The 14,741-nt window shown below is 40.9% G+C and overlaps 1 protein-coding gene across 1 annotated transcript in view; it reads left to right on the forward strand.

The window, feature by feature from the left end:
• RB195_016183 (uncharacterized protein) overlaps window positions 1-14,741 on the forward strand; it is a gene marked incomplete at both ends in the record, with an annotated part of 29,424 nt that overhangs the window by 9,510 nt on the left and 5,173 nt on the right. Inside the window, 14 exons of the mRNA XM_064207222.1 lie at window positions 1,248-1,311; window positions 1,369-1,453; window positions 3,573-3,683; window positions 3,768-3,968; window positions 4,963-5,103; window positions 5,161-5,282; window positions 5,335-5,405; window positions 5,669-5,802; window positions 6,781-6,897; window positions 7,833-7,919; window positions 7,983-8,146; window positions 8,638-8,772; window positions 8,832-8,904; window positions 9,973-10,067. Of these exons, the coding sequence (XP_064063103.1) occupies window positions 1,248-1,311; window positions 1,369-1,453; window positions 3,573-3,683; window positions 3,768-3,968; window positions 4,963-5,103; window positions 5,161-5,282; window positions 5,335-5,405; window positions 5,669-5,802; window positions 6,781-6,897; window positions 7,833-7,919; window positions 7,983-8,146; window positions 8,638-8,772; window positions 8,832-8,904; window positions 9,973-10,067 (1,600 nt within the window). The remainder of the gene's footprint in view (window positions 1-1,247; window positions 1,312-1,368; window positions 1,454-3,572; window positions 3,684-3,767; window positions 3,969-4,962; window positions 5,104-5,160; window positions 5,283-5,334; window positions 5,406-5,668; window positions 5,803-6,780; window positions 6,898-7,832; window positions 7,920-7,982; window positions 8,147-8,637; window positions 8,773-8,831; window positions 8,905-9,972; window positions 10,068-14,741) is intronic.

Consider the following 14,741-nt stretch of genomic DNA (forward strand, 5'->3'; position numbering starts at 1 on the left):
AAAAACAGGTTTAGAAATGTGGTGGCATGACGCCTTGAGGTAGAAAATCAGGGGAAGCTCAGGTGCGGTGATGCGGCGCCAATATCGTATGAGGGTGACCGCTCCATCCATGACCGTACAACTGTGCCGAATTTATTGGACCTACGTCGTCGTGTTCTGTCCCTTCACAAACTTTCTCTCGTCCTCTTCGCTTCACCTTATTTTTATTTCTGTACCCACACTTGTTATTTCATGGTTTGCTGTCTACAACTCTAATGGTGAAAAGTTCTTTATCAGTGTTCATTTCATCCTGAGCAAAAATCATTCTTCCTGCGGGAAGAAAGGTTTCGTCCCGCAAATTGAACCCAAATTAAAATCCAAAGAAGTCAATCCTAAGATGTAATGGTCGAGATAATGTTATGCTTATACGGAGTCGTAAATTATGGAGAGAACGGTGATTCCGTCCATTTCTTCCTAATTGCCGTAAAAAAACGGCCCGGAATATGCGGCGCGTGCGCAAGTGTGGCGCGCTTCAATCGAACTCGTTGTAGAAAATCGCATGCCAGAACGCTTGAAGCCGTATCTTCCGGGCCGTTTTTTTTACGGCAATTAGGAAGAAATGGACGGAATCACCCTCTTCTCCTTAATCTACGACTTCGTGTAGGAACTCTCCACCTAAAATCCGTACCACCACAGATTCGTGGGGTGATGCCTTTAAGAAATGAAAGTTTAAGTTGGCTTTGAATCTTACTAGAAATCCTCGAAGTTTTCAGGATGAGAATTTACACTGTCTCGAGATTTCTAAAAAAAAATAGTTCAAATGTTCTCGTGCCTTGAAATCTCCGCATACTTCTCATACTTCTGTCTGTCTGTGTTCTCTAATAGTGCGCCTATGGGGTTTTTAGTTGGAACCTTTAGTTGCCTGACGTTCTCGTCGGCTTTCTCGTCATCTTCAGAAGCCTTAATGGAGTTTGAGTGAAACAGTGCTACGTTTATACCGTCACACCACTCTGGATTAGTATCTCGAAAATCGTTCAAGGTAGTGAAAACGGGAACCATATATGTACGTTGAAGTAGTCTTACGTAGTGTTTCACCGGATGCACGGCGGCTGGCTGCACGTACTTATCACCTGCTCAGTGTACCAACGAATGAGTAAGTGAAAAATTGTCGAAACGTCGTGCACGTAAAGGTTCCATCTAAAAACCTCGTAGGCACACTATTAGAAAACAATTGTCAATTGTTGCTGAATGAAAGCCACAATCTTCAGATTTGGTTGCTGTACCGGATTTTTCTGCGGGTGCAATGGAAAACTGGGGTTTAATCACATTCAGGTAGTAGTTATTGTTGAATATTCAAAAAGCTCATTACTATTTACTGTTATTGTTTAGACCACATCTAGTGTTATTATCGTCATTGCCATCATCGAGAACGTATCATATAGGGAGTGTTATAGCCCATGAGCTAGCTCATCAAGTAGCAATTTTTTCGTTTTTTTTATTTTAGCTTTTTTTTTGTTCTATAGTTGCTTTTTTATTGAAACACATTTTATTTTTCCTTCCGATATATCCGTTTCTAAATTCCATCATTATAAAAGAAAGAGACCTGCAGGATTTCTGTATTTAATATTTGATTATTTCTGATTTTTCAGTTATACTTCGTATGAGAGCATAGTAAGTCCTGTAACCCGTATCATTTATCCAGCAGGATAAAGTCGCTCTGGCGAATTAATGGTTTTTAGCTCTATATACCAATGTCTAAAAGAAAATTTGTTCGCGTTAGGAGAAAAACCACGCAGTGAAAACAGATATCCACCGTTTTTAGCGCTTGGAAATGTGTATCCGACAAAGGGTTGGATACCGCAACGAAGGGGGCACGAGTTCACATCATAGGGCAACCAGAAATGGTTGGATGACACGGTTGGGGATAAAAATGTGCCGATGATTGTATTTCCATCGCATATATCCTCCAAATTATCAGCCAAGCGGCATTTCTCTGAGTATTCTCGTCCTTCTATGCGTTCGGACAACTTCCATTTCCTACAGAGATCAACTTTGCGGGAATTAAAGAAATAAATCCCTGCTGACGCTAACCTTAGCAGAGCTGACAGAACTGCAATAGCCAACAGAATTGAATTCTGCGTTGACATTGATTTCTTCAAAATGAATATTTACACCTTTTTTGTGCCGCCTTCTAACTTATATTCAGTAGCTCGTGAGACTAAAAAATCTGCTCTCCTTACATTGCTGCATGCCGTTGACGTTATTTCTTTGGCGGAATTTTAATTGTTTAACTTAGCGCACATCACTTTATCCGAAAGATCCAGTACACGATCAAGCTGAAAAATTGTTAGCAACATTACAACTAAGTAGACTAAGTAGTTGATGTGCGCTCACGTTTAGAAATCTGCCGAAGAACTAAGTGAAAGGGCAAACTCTGATGAGAAAACATCATTCCGGTTATCTCACGTTGAAAAGAAGGTGAAAGGTGTTAGAGAAATGTCTCCGGATAAACAGAATGCTTCTACAAACACTAGTCCAATGAGGAACAAAATTTTTAGTAGTGATTCCTCAACTCGATGTAACAAATTAACCTTGGCAAATTAACTGACAAATCCAATTTTAGTATGTGTAGTGCCAGTATCCACCTTTACTTACTTCTCCTGAGTTGCACCAACACACTACACAACCAAAGCAAAGGCATTATCCCATGCGTGAACATTCCTTACTAAGTAACAGAAGGAAATTCGCTCAGATTTAGCTAAGTCATTTTTCATCTATATACATATGTTTCATTCGTTTGCTTTTAAATTTTATAACTTTGAACTTGAATTGTACAGTCACGCAAGCACTAGCCGCGTGATATCATAGAGGAAATTCCTCTACAGAAAGAGCTCACTCACAATCATGTGGAGCCGCTCAGTTCGTCGAGCCTAGTAGCCATACCTCGTGACGGAGAGCCGAGGTTCGACTGCGAATGACTGGATATCTCGAATGATCTGAGCCCGAGATACTGGTACAACTCGACGGAGGCGGATTTCGATTTCATTTCGAAGGGACTTCCACGGAAGTGAGAACCGTTGAAGACGAACTTGTATGGGGCCATAGGTCGTCGACAGGACTCAGAGCTGCCTTGGGGTCCCAGTGGTTAGGGAGGCATGATTGGCGTCAGAGAGAATGGTCCACGAGAAGCTGTCCAACAATGGAGGTGTTAACGCAGAATGGCGGAACCGTTAAGGAGCGATAGCGCCGGATTAGTGAGGCCCCCAAACGATCAGTCAAGTGTGCAAGCTCCCGCGTGATTGGGTTATACTTTTAACCGCCTAATTGTATTTGTGTGTTAAGGATAGAAGTTAACCGGGTACCTTGTGTTTAGTGAAGAAAATTTAGAAGAGAAATAACGTTCCACCATCACTACCTTCTGGTTGGGGGTGAAACACCCCAACTTCAACAATTATTGTCAAACATTATTGTGATGAACTAACCTAAGGAAACCTTGTAGATACACATGTTGCAAGTATGAAATAATAAGGGATTTTATTTAAAAAAAACACATGTAGACCACAAATAGCAGGACAAGGCTTAATATAATTCAGTGGTTTGGTAATTTGGTAACGATGAAGTGGTGGAATAATTTATGGCTCAAGGAAGGTTTCGCTAATTACTTTGAAAAATTAGAATTGAATGAGAACAGGGACATGCGAATTGTAAGTGGTTATAGTTGTCCTTTTTTATACCTTTTCATTTTGTACTACCAAATATTACTTCGGTACAACATTGGACTTTTTCAGAGTAAAGTCGAACTCCTTGATAGTTTTGAATTTTCAATGGAAGTAGATTCGCTTGCTGCTAGTCGTCCACTTTCATCTATTATAGACATACCAACCGAAATAACTGAGTTATACGACGGTATATCTTATGATCGAGGAGGCTGTATCATTTCTATGATACATGAAATAGTTGGAATGGAGAACTTTAGAAAAGCACTGAGTGTATGTTCTCTCCTTTGTTCGATATGCTCCATTTGCTTTGTGAGAGACGCGGTTCTTTACTAAAACTTGGAAAAAAAAATCGGGAAATGATGCATGTAGGAAGATTGGAACTACTTATTGTACGTTTCTACTCTTGTATACTTACCGAGCTTTATACAACCTACTTTATACCTTTGTTGTTGTTAAAAAAAATGCAAAGTGAGAACTTTAACCAAGTTTGCAAAGAAAAAAAGACGCAAAAAAGCCTTAAGACCAGCAAAGTCTCTCCTGTATCAACAAACGAACGCCAAATCAAAATGATATGAATTTTCGCAGACCTACTAGTATTATTGCTCTTCATGTGACTTCGGCTTAGTTGTATATTTTGCATTTGACAAAAGTTATATCCCTGCTAAGCAGTTTGGACGCGACGACGATAGGCCAATGTAGAAATAGCGATAATAATAATGTTCAGTATACGGTCCCAGGAATTAAAGGCATCACCCCACGAATCTGGGGTGGTGCAGCTTTCAGGTGGGTTATGTAGTTCTACACGGAGTCGTAGATTGCGGAGAGGAGTCTGATTCCGTCCATTTCTTCCTAATTACTGTGAAAAAACGTCCCGGAAGATGCGGCACGTGCACAATCGGACTCGTTGTGGAAAATAGCGCCCCGGAACGCTCGAAGCCGCATCTTCCGGACTTTTTTTACGGAAGTAATGGACGGAATCACCCTCCTCCCCATAATCTTCGACACCGTGTAGGCATAACCCTCCTGAAACCCGCACCACCACAGATTCGTGGGGTGATGCCTTTAATGCGGGATGGCTAAATAGCAGAAGTCAATCTTAAATGAATTCTTCCGGCTCAAATTGTAAACTAACGTGTCTGTAAAAAAATGTTTCGAAATTCAACTGTTTTTTTTTCTTACTGGTTTAGTCAGGATATTCAAGGAAAGAGGCTTTAAGAAATGCAAGAACAACTGTGAAAAAACGAGCTTTCTCGGTTGATTTCAGCACTACCTCAAAAAATTCTCCTTCAAAAACACATGCGTAAATGACCTGTGGCAGGCTTTCGACGATGTTGTCGAAGGAGTCAAAGGGCCTGATGGACAGAAATTGAATATGGTCGATTTCGGTTCCCGATGGTCAAAACAGGTGTTTCGATAGTGCTTTGTCTATGACGTACTTTTTGTTCGAAAACACTCGTTGCAGATGGGTTTTCCACTCGTAACTGTCAAGCATTTGAACTCTACCACGCTGAAGATAATCCAGGAAAGATATATGAAAGTCCCCCATGCAGTTGGACTAGAGAAATATAGATCTTCAAATTTGGGGTAACAAAAATTCAAAACAACGGGTAAGCGGCAGTAAATCTAATATTTCCAGGTATAAGTGGGACGTTCCTCTGTGGTATCAATGGGATGACCGCCAAGTGCATTACACCTGGTTGAAACGAGGTTTGTGTGTTCTAAATATGTGCCATTCACAACTTCAGTTAGATAGTCCAGTCCCTTGTTTGTTTGTTTGTTTTGTTTGAAATTTGGCGGTTTTTCTGTCCTCTTTCCCATTTACTCCATCATTAAAAAATCAATGAAGATTACCACAAATTTTAACTCTGGGAGATCAACAAGGTTAATCAATTAGTGGAAATTCGCTCGGAAGTGTAGTCTCATGATTTATGGGTCTTTTTCCAAGTCCTCACATCATCTCACATTTTCAGATGAACCATTGTACATACATCGACGCAACGGAGCACCTATTGTTATTAACGTTGAAAAACGTGGATACTTCATTCAAAACTACGACGCATTTGGCTGGGAGAAGATAGCAAAACAACTTATAAAAGATCATAAGGTTATTTGGATATCTTCAATACAGCATCACTTGCGGAATCTTTTCTTAGGATGATGGAATAGCTCAATTTTCTTCCACTATTTTTCACTCGAAATTTTAAATGTTATACCGGGGCGATTGCAGCGAAATGATAATCCATCAATGGTTTTCCATCTTCATAACATCAACCGCATACCTATAGAGATAGAAATAACCTTAAATGTATCACCCTACGAATCTAGAGTGGTGCGGATTTCAGGCGCGTGCACAAGGCTGGCGCGCTCCAATCGAACATGTTGTGGAAAGTAGCGCGCCAGAACGCTCGACACCGTATCTTTCGGGCCATTTTCTACGGCAGTCAGGAAGAAATAGACGGAATCACCCTTCTCTCCATAATCTACGACTCCGTATAGGCATAATCTACCTGATACCCGCACCACCCCAGATTCGTGAGGTGATGCCTGTAAGCAAGGAAAAAACTGTGAAAATGTATTTGATGGAAATCTTTGAAGTCAAAACCCTAACCAGCACATCTCGGTTCCTGTTACTAGCTTTCAATCACAAATATTTTATTGTATTTTACGATTTTGGGGGCGGGTGTAATGTAGCGGTTAGAGGTTCCGCTTCCTGCACGATCGATCGGAGGTTTGAATCCGCCCTAGTGCTCACCAAGCCTTTCATCCTTCCGGGGTCGATAAATTGGTACCAGACTTGTTTGAGAGGACGAAAAACACTGACTTGACACATCGGCTAGCCCCCGCAAGTCATTGTAAAGGTCAGTTATACGTTCGTAAACCTCAAACGATTCTGAATTGAAGTGAACGGCGCATCCCAAGCGGATTGATTAACGCCAGAAACTTTATCCTTTATCCTTTTATTTTACGATTTAAAAAAAAATCCTTCAATAGAAACCTGTCGACCTCCTGGTTTCGTTACGATTTCGCTAATACTAATACTAATTAATACTAATACTAATTTGCTAATACTAAATACTTCCAGATTTACGACTCCTATACAAGGTATACAATTATTAATGACGCTTTTGCGGCAGCTCTCATTGATCGAGTAGATTATCAAACAGTATTCAGCCTGTTGATATACCTACCTAAAGAGCAGGTAGGTGGTTCAAAATTAATAAGCTGTTGTATTGTGAATGAGTGAGCTTAGTCTGGAAGTTTTTTTTTTGGAATATCACCCAGTCGTTTTAGTTTGAAGAAGAATAGGGTAAAAACAGGGACTAATTTTGATGTAAACAGTAAAAATCACCGCTTGTATCAACAGCTAAGCAACAATTATAAGAAAAACAGAAAAATTCAATTATCCATGCAAAATAAACACATCCGTGATATCTAAGTACGAAATCGTTCTTCTGCTAACCATGATCTCTGGAAGAAAATTAAACTCGCTCAAAATTATATCTTAAAGGACACCCCCTGACAACAAAACGAAACGACAATACTAGTAAGAAGACATTTCGCTTCGATAACACAATTACAATTACAATTACACTATAAAGGAATTCTGCGCTCGAAGTGGTGCGGTGGAGACAGCGGTTGGAATCGAGGTGGGGCCATGGCGAACCGTTAAGGTACGTAGCGGTAGCGAGGATCTTTACACGATCCCAATCGCTACGCTCCACCGCACCTCTTCGAGCGTAGTCGCTTACGCAACTGCCCGCGCTTTATGTCGTTTTGACCCAATTAAAGTAGAGATGGCTACTGTGTCCACCGATGTATCCCCATCTTTCCGATTTTCTAGGAAAATATGTTGTTGAGCAGTGTGTGAAATACTTTTAGTTATCCAGAGAATTTTAAGTAATAAAATTAGGTACATTGGAATGCTTGGAAGTGTTGAGGTCATGCAAATAGATAATTTCTCGATTTCTTAAAATCGATGTGTTGGGTTTTAGTTCTCGATTACAAGTAGACACGTCTTGATCTTTCTGTAGATTATTATTATTTTTACTGCAAATGAATACAGAGCTTAATAAAAATATGAGAGAATATTACTTTAATGTGAAATAAATAAAAATTGAAATAAACCAATCTCAGAGTAATTTGGTAATCTATGGAGCAAAAGCAGCTTTCGAAACTATACAAAATCTCTTCGACACTGAAGAAGGAAGAAATTTGGCTCGCGTAAGTGTTTAACACTAATTAAACGTCTTTAGATTATAGGCACTATGTCCGAAACACATTTAGAACTTTGCCATCAATATAATGACAAATTCTTATATGCGCTTGTACTCTGAATATATAAGTGGTGAAGCTCTAGCACCTGGAAACGAGGGTACAGCAACGAACATTGTTCTACGACACGGTAAATACGAAAACATCTTTTGGGACTCGAAGAAATCCTTGGAACTGTGAGTCAAGTTTAGTTTTTATACAGAATCTTTTTGAAAATCAATTATTTGTTACAGCATACCCTTAAAGTGTAAGTGAATTACTTTTCGCAGCGGAATTATGAAGATATCTAAGCGTATTGTCGCGCGATGTCCAACGCATCTGCAGGCATCCGGCGAAAATCAACAATTTTTAAATTCAATATTAAATATTATAGTATAATATTAATAGCGAATATTTTTCCACACAATTTTGTTTCCTGGTTTCTTCCCACATTTTCTGCAAGTATAATATTAAAAACAACACTGTAGGCTAATCGACAAAAGCCACAGGTTCTCTAGAAGAAATATTACCAGTAGTAGTATTTCGATCAGTTGATCTTTATTGCGCTTTTTTTTCGCAATACGATACTAAAGAGAACTAAAGGGCGATATTCCCGTCTGACCTACGGATTATCCAAATTTACTTACTAACCAGTTTTGTCACTGAAAATCAAACTAGTTCAACCTAGGAGACTAGCGACGTCTCTAATAGAATCTTATTGTGACGTTGCTCCAAACAACTGTTCCTCGACTTTTCGATCACTTTTTGAAAAAGAAGTTCTCAATAGGTGCCCAGAAGGCGAGAAAGCTAGTCAATGTGTCAGGTAATTTACAGCAAAGTGTGCTTGGTATTATTTTCGTCATCCAAAATTGTTTGCTTCAGGATTTCGAAGTACTTTCGAGAGTGCACTTACTGCCAAGGAGTAAAACAATTGGGGAGTGCTGCAGTAAAGAAGGTCAGAAATTGAGCCTTTGTTGTGCAAAGTTCAGTTGCTTATTCGAAGGCAGCATATCACGAAATTGACGTAGTGGAATACAAAGAGTACCGATTTCTGGTGTCAGGAAATGTTGGAGAATAATGTCTTCATCTAGGCCATTCCTAGTCCATATTATCTTTGCGAACTTAGGTGAAAAATTACGACTAGCACTAGCAAACACCTAGATTAAAAGCAGCATACCACGAGTCTGACGTGGTGAGGGAATCCGCAGGAAAAGCTAACGATGAGGTTGTGGATGTGTTAGGGCGGGATCAGAGGTGGTTCCGCCCACCTTTCCTTAATCGTCTTAAAAACAAAACACCGTGGGAGCCGCTTTACTTCCTACAAGTAACGTTAGAATACTCATCTATGTACACGCTCTGGTCCCCTCAGCAACATAATCATAGGTTTCACCTGAATAGGAAGTCGAGGAGAACTCATTGGCTTTCAACCGCTGCGCAGATGGATGCGGGACGTGTGCAAAGGTGGAGCGTTGAAACTGAAATCGTCGTAAAAAGGCGGAGTCTTTCACGCCGTTTTTTAACTACGATTAGGGAGATATGGGCGGGACCACACCTGACCCCGAATAGAGTTTGTTGATCGGAAATCTATACCACGTCAGATACGTGGGGTGATGGCTTTAATCCGGGACTTCCTCTTGTTCTGAGGGCTTAGTGCGCTAAAGATGTGTTCGAAGCAATTTCGACCTCGAAACTGTAAAGCTGTGCTTTGGCAACGACGTGTTTTGCTGAATAATTTGAGTGAGGAAAAGATCCAATTTGATTGGATTCTCTTGGCTAAGTAATAGATTATTTTGATATGAAAATGTCAACATGTACAGCTCAAAACTACGAAAATAGACAGGATACTTTCTCTTGGATCTTCCTCGAGCAGAATTTTCCAAGGCACTACTTTTCTCCGGTGTTCACATATTTTGTAATGTAGAGTAAGGAGTGATTCATTTTGGTCAGCCCTATCATTCTTATCGATTGTCAAAATTGCGATTTTCAACTAACTCTTGGCAAAAACTGAGACGTTGTGTTTCAGTTAAGAGCTTTGTACAAATATGAAAGCGATGAGGAAGAGAGATCTTATCTTGAAAAGGGATTGTTATGCTCACAAAGAATTGAAGAATTAAAGGCGTAAGTTAAATGAGATTATTGCTAAACGCTATTTGCTATGTAAGTTCCTTGCTAGCTTTTCTTTTCCTAAAAAAAATACTCTTTCGAACATTTGCAGCCATCTCAGTGTACTGGTATTAGCAGTAATAACAATAATATAGCAATATCTGATCTCTTCGAAACATTAAGCAATTAAAGTTACGACATTCACGTCTCAGTTTCATATCGAATGATAGTTTCGCGTATACAAAGTGTACCTAAAATATCAGTGAGTTGGAAGGGTCCTTTCAATAAAAAAAAGTAAGCATAAAATATTATAATATGTTCTTCTACATAAACTTTCAATGTAAACTTTCCTAAACTGCAGGATGCCACCTTTTTCCCCCGTTTTCTAGTCTTTAAAAAAGTCAAAATTAAACAAGATAGAGGCTAAAATTGAAGGATGGGTCGTTTCGCCTCAACCTAGACGATCCATCAGTCAGTATTCTCCACAGTCTCACTGCAATGTTCTTCGTTATCCTGTTCAACAAATGTGAATCCGCTACAATTTAGCGAATTTATTCCAAAACAATACTACTTCATAAGGCAGAGATTAGTAAGAGAGCAAAAAAATTGTACTCACGAAGGTGGAGTACTATTATTTATATGAATAAAATTGTTTCCTCATTGTATCATGCAGATTTATAACCCTACAAGATTCAGTTATTATCCAGAAACCACGAACATGTACTACTACATTATTCATATGTGTGTGGTGTGTGTGGGATATACTCGACTATCATGTGGATACTAAATAAATACACTGCGTCCGCATGAGCTCATTAAATATCAAACAAAAATTATTAAATACGTTAATAGGTTATATTTAATGCTCCATTTGATATGAGCGTTAATAATGTTTTGGACGAAATTCTTTTACCATCTTAAAACCACTTAGGAGAGAAAATTTCTAAGGGTTCCGAGTTTTTCCATTCTCCGCCCGTTGGCTAGTGGCCTAGCTGCAACGCTTCTACATTTATCGAGACCTCCTATCAGCCAGTGATTGATCCTCTCATCCGCCTCATCAACTTACAAAAAGCATTCCAACGACAGGCAAACTTAAAAGACAACACATCGGCTTGTATTTACCTCATTTGCTGAATCTGATAACGTAACAGACCACCACGTGCCCCAACTATGAATCACATGGGTTTTCTTATAGGGCCCTAAGGTCCCCTTCCAAATGTTGAAACCCGCACAGGTTGATACGAAACTAAATCCTTTGAGATCGCAATGCACTCATCCTTTCTGTTCATTTTTGAACTCTTGGCAGTTATAGAAAACCAGTCTGAGCGTTCAGCTAAGGCCGAACTTTAGACTTTTTGTGGTGTTCACTCCGCTCCCTTTCACTGATCAACGAAAATCAATAGTAGTGCCATTTTATGTAGAATATTTCTGTATCTCCAACAATCTTTCTTCATTTTTTTTATTATAAATTAATTCAAAAGATTTCATAGTCTTCTTTCTAAACGTCTCAGTTCTACATTTCGACAGCATTCAAACTTCAGCTCCAAACACTTTTTACCAATATATTATAGACAAAATTCAAAAGCATTGCTCGACGTATTAGATTTCTTCCTCTTTTCCCCAACAGTTATCACAAAATGTTGTTTTGGCATGAATTGACATGAAAGACATCATCTTACTGATAAAGATAACGTTCTACTTCAGATCATGTAAACTGCTGAGTACTATTTAAGCAGCCGTTTGCATGCGTTTTTCCACTCTCTGAGGAAGGCATGTCACCAACTTGAGGCAAACGTGCAAGAAAATACACGTGCGGTGAAGTCATAAATTTGAGAAGGACTGCGTGCAGGGGCCACGGCTATGAAGCGGCTGAAACGTTCCATTTCTCTGTTCTAGTTTCTTACGAAACGTACAGCTTACCGCTGTACACGCGCCTTGCAAGCAAGCGAACGGAAGTTAGTGGGGCTTCCTAAGCAGCATATTCAAGCAAAACGACCAAAAAAGCTGCTGAAGGAGGAGCTGAAGGTGAATACTCTCATACTGGTGATTAATGTTCCTGATCTTACTTTTCCTTGAAAGATCTCACCATCATCAATGTCCTGGAATGCTGTCTACAACTAGTAGGCGACACCTGCCATGCCCAGCCATAACCGCTCTCTTCGAATATGATAACACGAGTCGAACTAAATGTTGAGTGGACGAGAAATCCTTTTCTCCTACTTCTCTTAATTGTATTAGCTTAGAATGAAGTGATTGTTAGCACTATACTGATAAAGTAATCATTTCAAATCAACCGCCCACTACTATTTAAGGAGATGTTCTGTTGTGTGTATCATTTGATTCACAGCACGATGGGAGTTGGGTACAACGGAGTAAACACAAGCTGATGCGTGTTAGTATGCACTATGACAAGAGAAGTTTTTCAAACGGTTTATGTACTTTGCGTGCAATTTCTCTGACAATTTATCGTACTTACTGTAACTGCATTCTGCTGCCATCGCACCAGTCTGACGACATGGTACCCGTCTCACATCGTTTTTTCTTCTTTGATGCCATCACCCAAATCTAAAGCATTGGGTCTCGTCTTGCCTCGTCTAACCCCTTCTCGGTGCCGATACACCTATCTGATGATGCAGAACACACCTCACAAAGTTAATTACCTTCGTAATTAATTGCTGATGGTGGTTATCACATTTATCATGTTATCACTCTCCTAATTAGTGATGTCAAAGTTAAACCAACAAAATCGACTTCTGCCTTTTTGCTAATGTCAGACCTGATACCCAGGTATTCAGTGATCAATAAAGGTTACGAGTAGCGGCACTTTCTGTGAATTTCTCTCTTATTAGGGTGTTCGGAAAGTATCTGCCAAAAATTTCGCAGTAGCGCAGATTTTTTGAGATGTTCTGGAAGTTCCCGTTTTAAATATCATGGTATATAATAACGAGCTTAGTCCGTGTGTGTGTGTGTTGTGTGCGTGTGTGTGTGTTTGTCTGTGTGTCACGAAATTCGAAAAAGGAGGTGCGACGGGTCCAACCGGCGTCGGATTGGTTCGCTGGGGTCAGATAGCTATAAAATTGGTTGCGACAGGTCCCGCGGTGTCGGATTGGCGCGCCGGCGCCAGATTCCTATGGAAGGGGGTGGAACGGGTCCACCGGCGCCAGATATCCATAATATGGGGTGCGACGGGTCCACCGGCGCCAGATATCTATAGAAGGGAGTGCAACGGATCCACCGGCGCCAAATACCCATAGAAGGGGGTGCGACGGGTCCAACGGCGTCAGATTGGTGCGCAGGCGCCAGATATCCATAATATAGGGTGCGGCAGATCCACCGGCGGCGGTGGATCCTGCCATTGGTGCGCCATAACTCAGTGTGCATGACGTAAAAGAAAAATGGTTGCAGCCGTTTCATAGCTGTGACCACTGGGCGCTTTGCTCTTCACCTTTACAACTCCTCCGCGTACCTATTTCCTTCTTTGTTCGCCTCAAGTTTGTAGCATGCCGTTCTCAGAAAGTGGAAACACGCATCCGAACGGCTGCTTAAATAGTAGCCAGATGTTTACGTGATCTGACGTGGAACGTTATCTTTATCAGTAAGATGATGTCTTTCACGTCATTTTATGTTAAAACATCATTCTGTGATAACTCTTGGGGGAAATCTGGAGGAACACCCATACTTCGAATAATGCTTTCAAATAGTATCTACATTAATCTGGCATCGAAGGAGTGTTTGTAGCTGATGGTCGAATATTCTCCAAATGTAGAATTGACGCGTTTAGAAGGAAAGCTCCGTAATCTTTCGCTTTAATTTATAATATAACGAAGAGAAGGAAAGCGTTGTTAAAAAAATCACAAATCTAATTTTACAGAAAACACCACTACTATTAACTTTCATTGATCAGTGAAGGGGAGCGAAGCTGAAACCACTGAAAGTATGGAGTCCCACTGAAACTGAAGAATCTGGCGGAGCAGCATCCATATGAAGGTGTGCGGTATTTTGCTGCCAATCTTTGCTGTTCGCTCTCCACTGTGAGCAATGGACTGCGATCTCTCGGAAAAGTGAAAAAGCTCGGCCAGTGGCTCCCACATGCATTGAGCGACGGCAACCGCCAAAGACGCTTGGACATCTGCACTCAGCTGCTCTCCAGAAGCTGCAGATTCGACTGGCTGGACATCATTGTCACTGGAGATGAAAAATGGGTCCTCAACCACACCCACAAACGTGCGTGGTGGGCTGGCGATGAAATTCCGGATCCTTTCGTGAAAGGCGAAATCCATGAGAAGAAGGTCATGCTGAGCGTCTGATGGGGAGTTCATGGGATCTACCGTTTCGAACTGCTGCCAGACAACACGAAAGTTACTGCTGAGGTCTACTGCGCTCAACTGCAAAGATTGGCCGTCACGATCCGCAAGGAGCACCCGAAGCTCGACAACGTTCGCCCGCTGCACGATAACCCTCGCCGTCACATCGCGAAGAAGACTTCCCAAAAAATCCTGAAGCTCGGATGGGAAGTTTCACCGCACCCACCGTGCAGCCCGGACCTGGTCCCGAGCGACTATGACCTCTTCCAGTCGCTTTAGCATCACCTGGAAGAGAAGCGCTACGATGATCGTGACCACCTCGAAAATGACCTTCGGGCTTTCTTCGCCTCCAAGTCGCCGGAGTTCCACGCCAAAGGAATCCGTG

Source organism: Necator americanus, chromosome V (genome assembly GCF_031761385.1).
Source record: "Necator americanus strain Aroian chromosome V, whole genome shotgun sequence".
Classification (NCBI taxonomy): domain Eukaryota; kingdom Metazoa; phylum Nematoda; class Chromadorea; order Rhabditida; family Ancylostomatidae; genus Necator; species Necator americanus.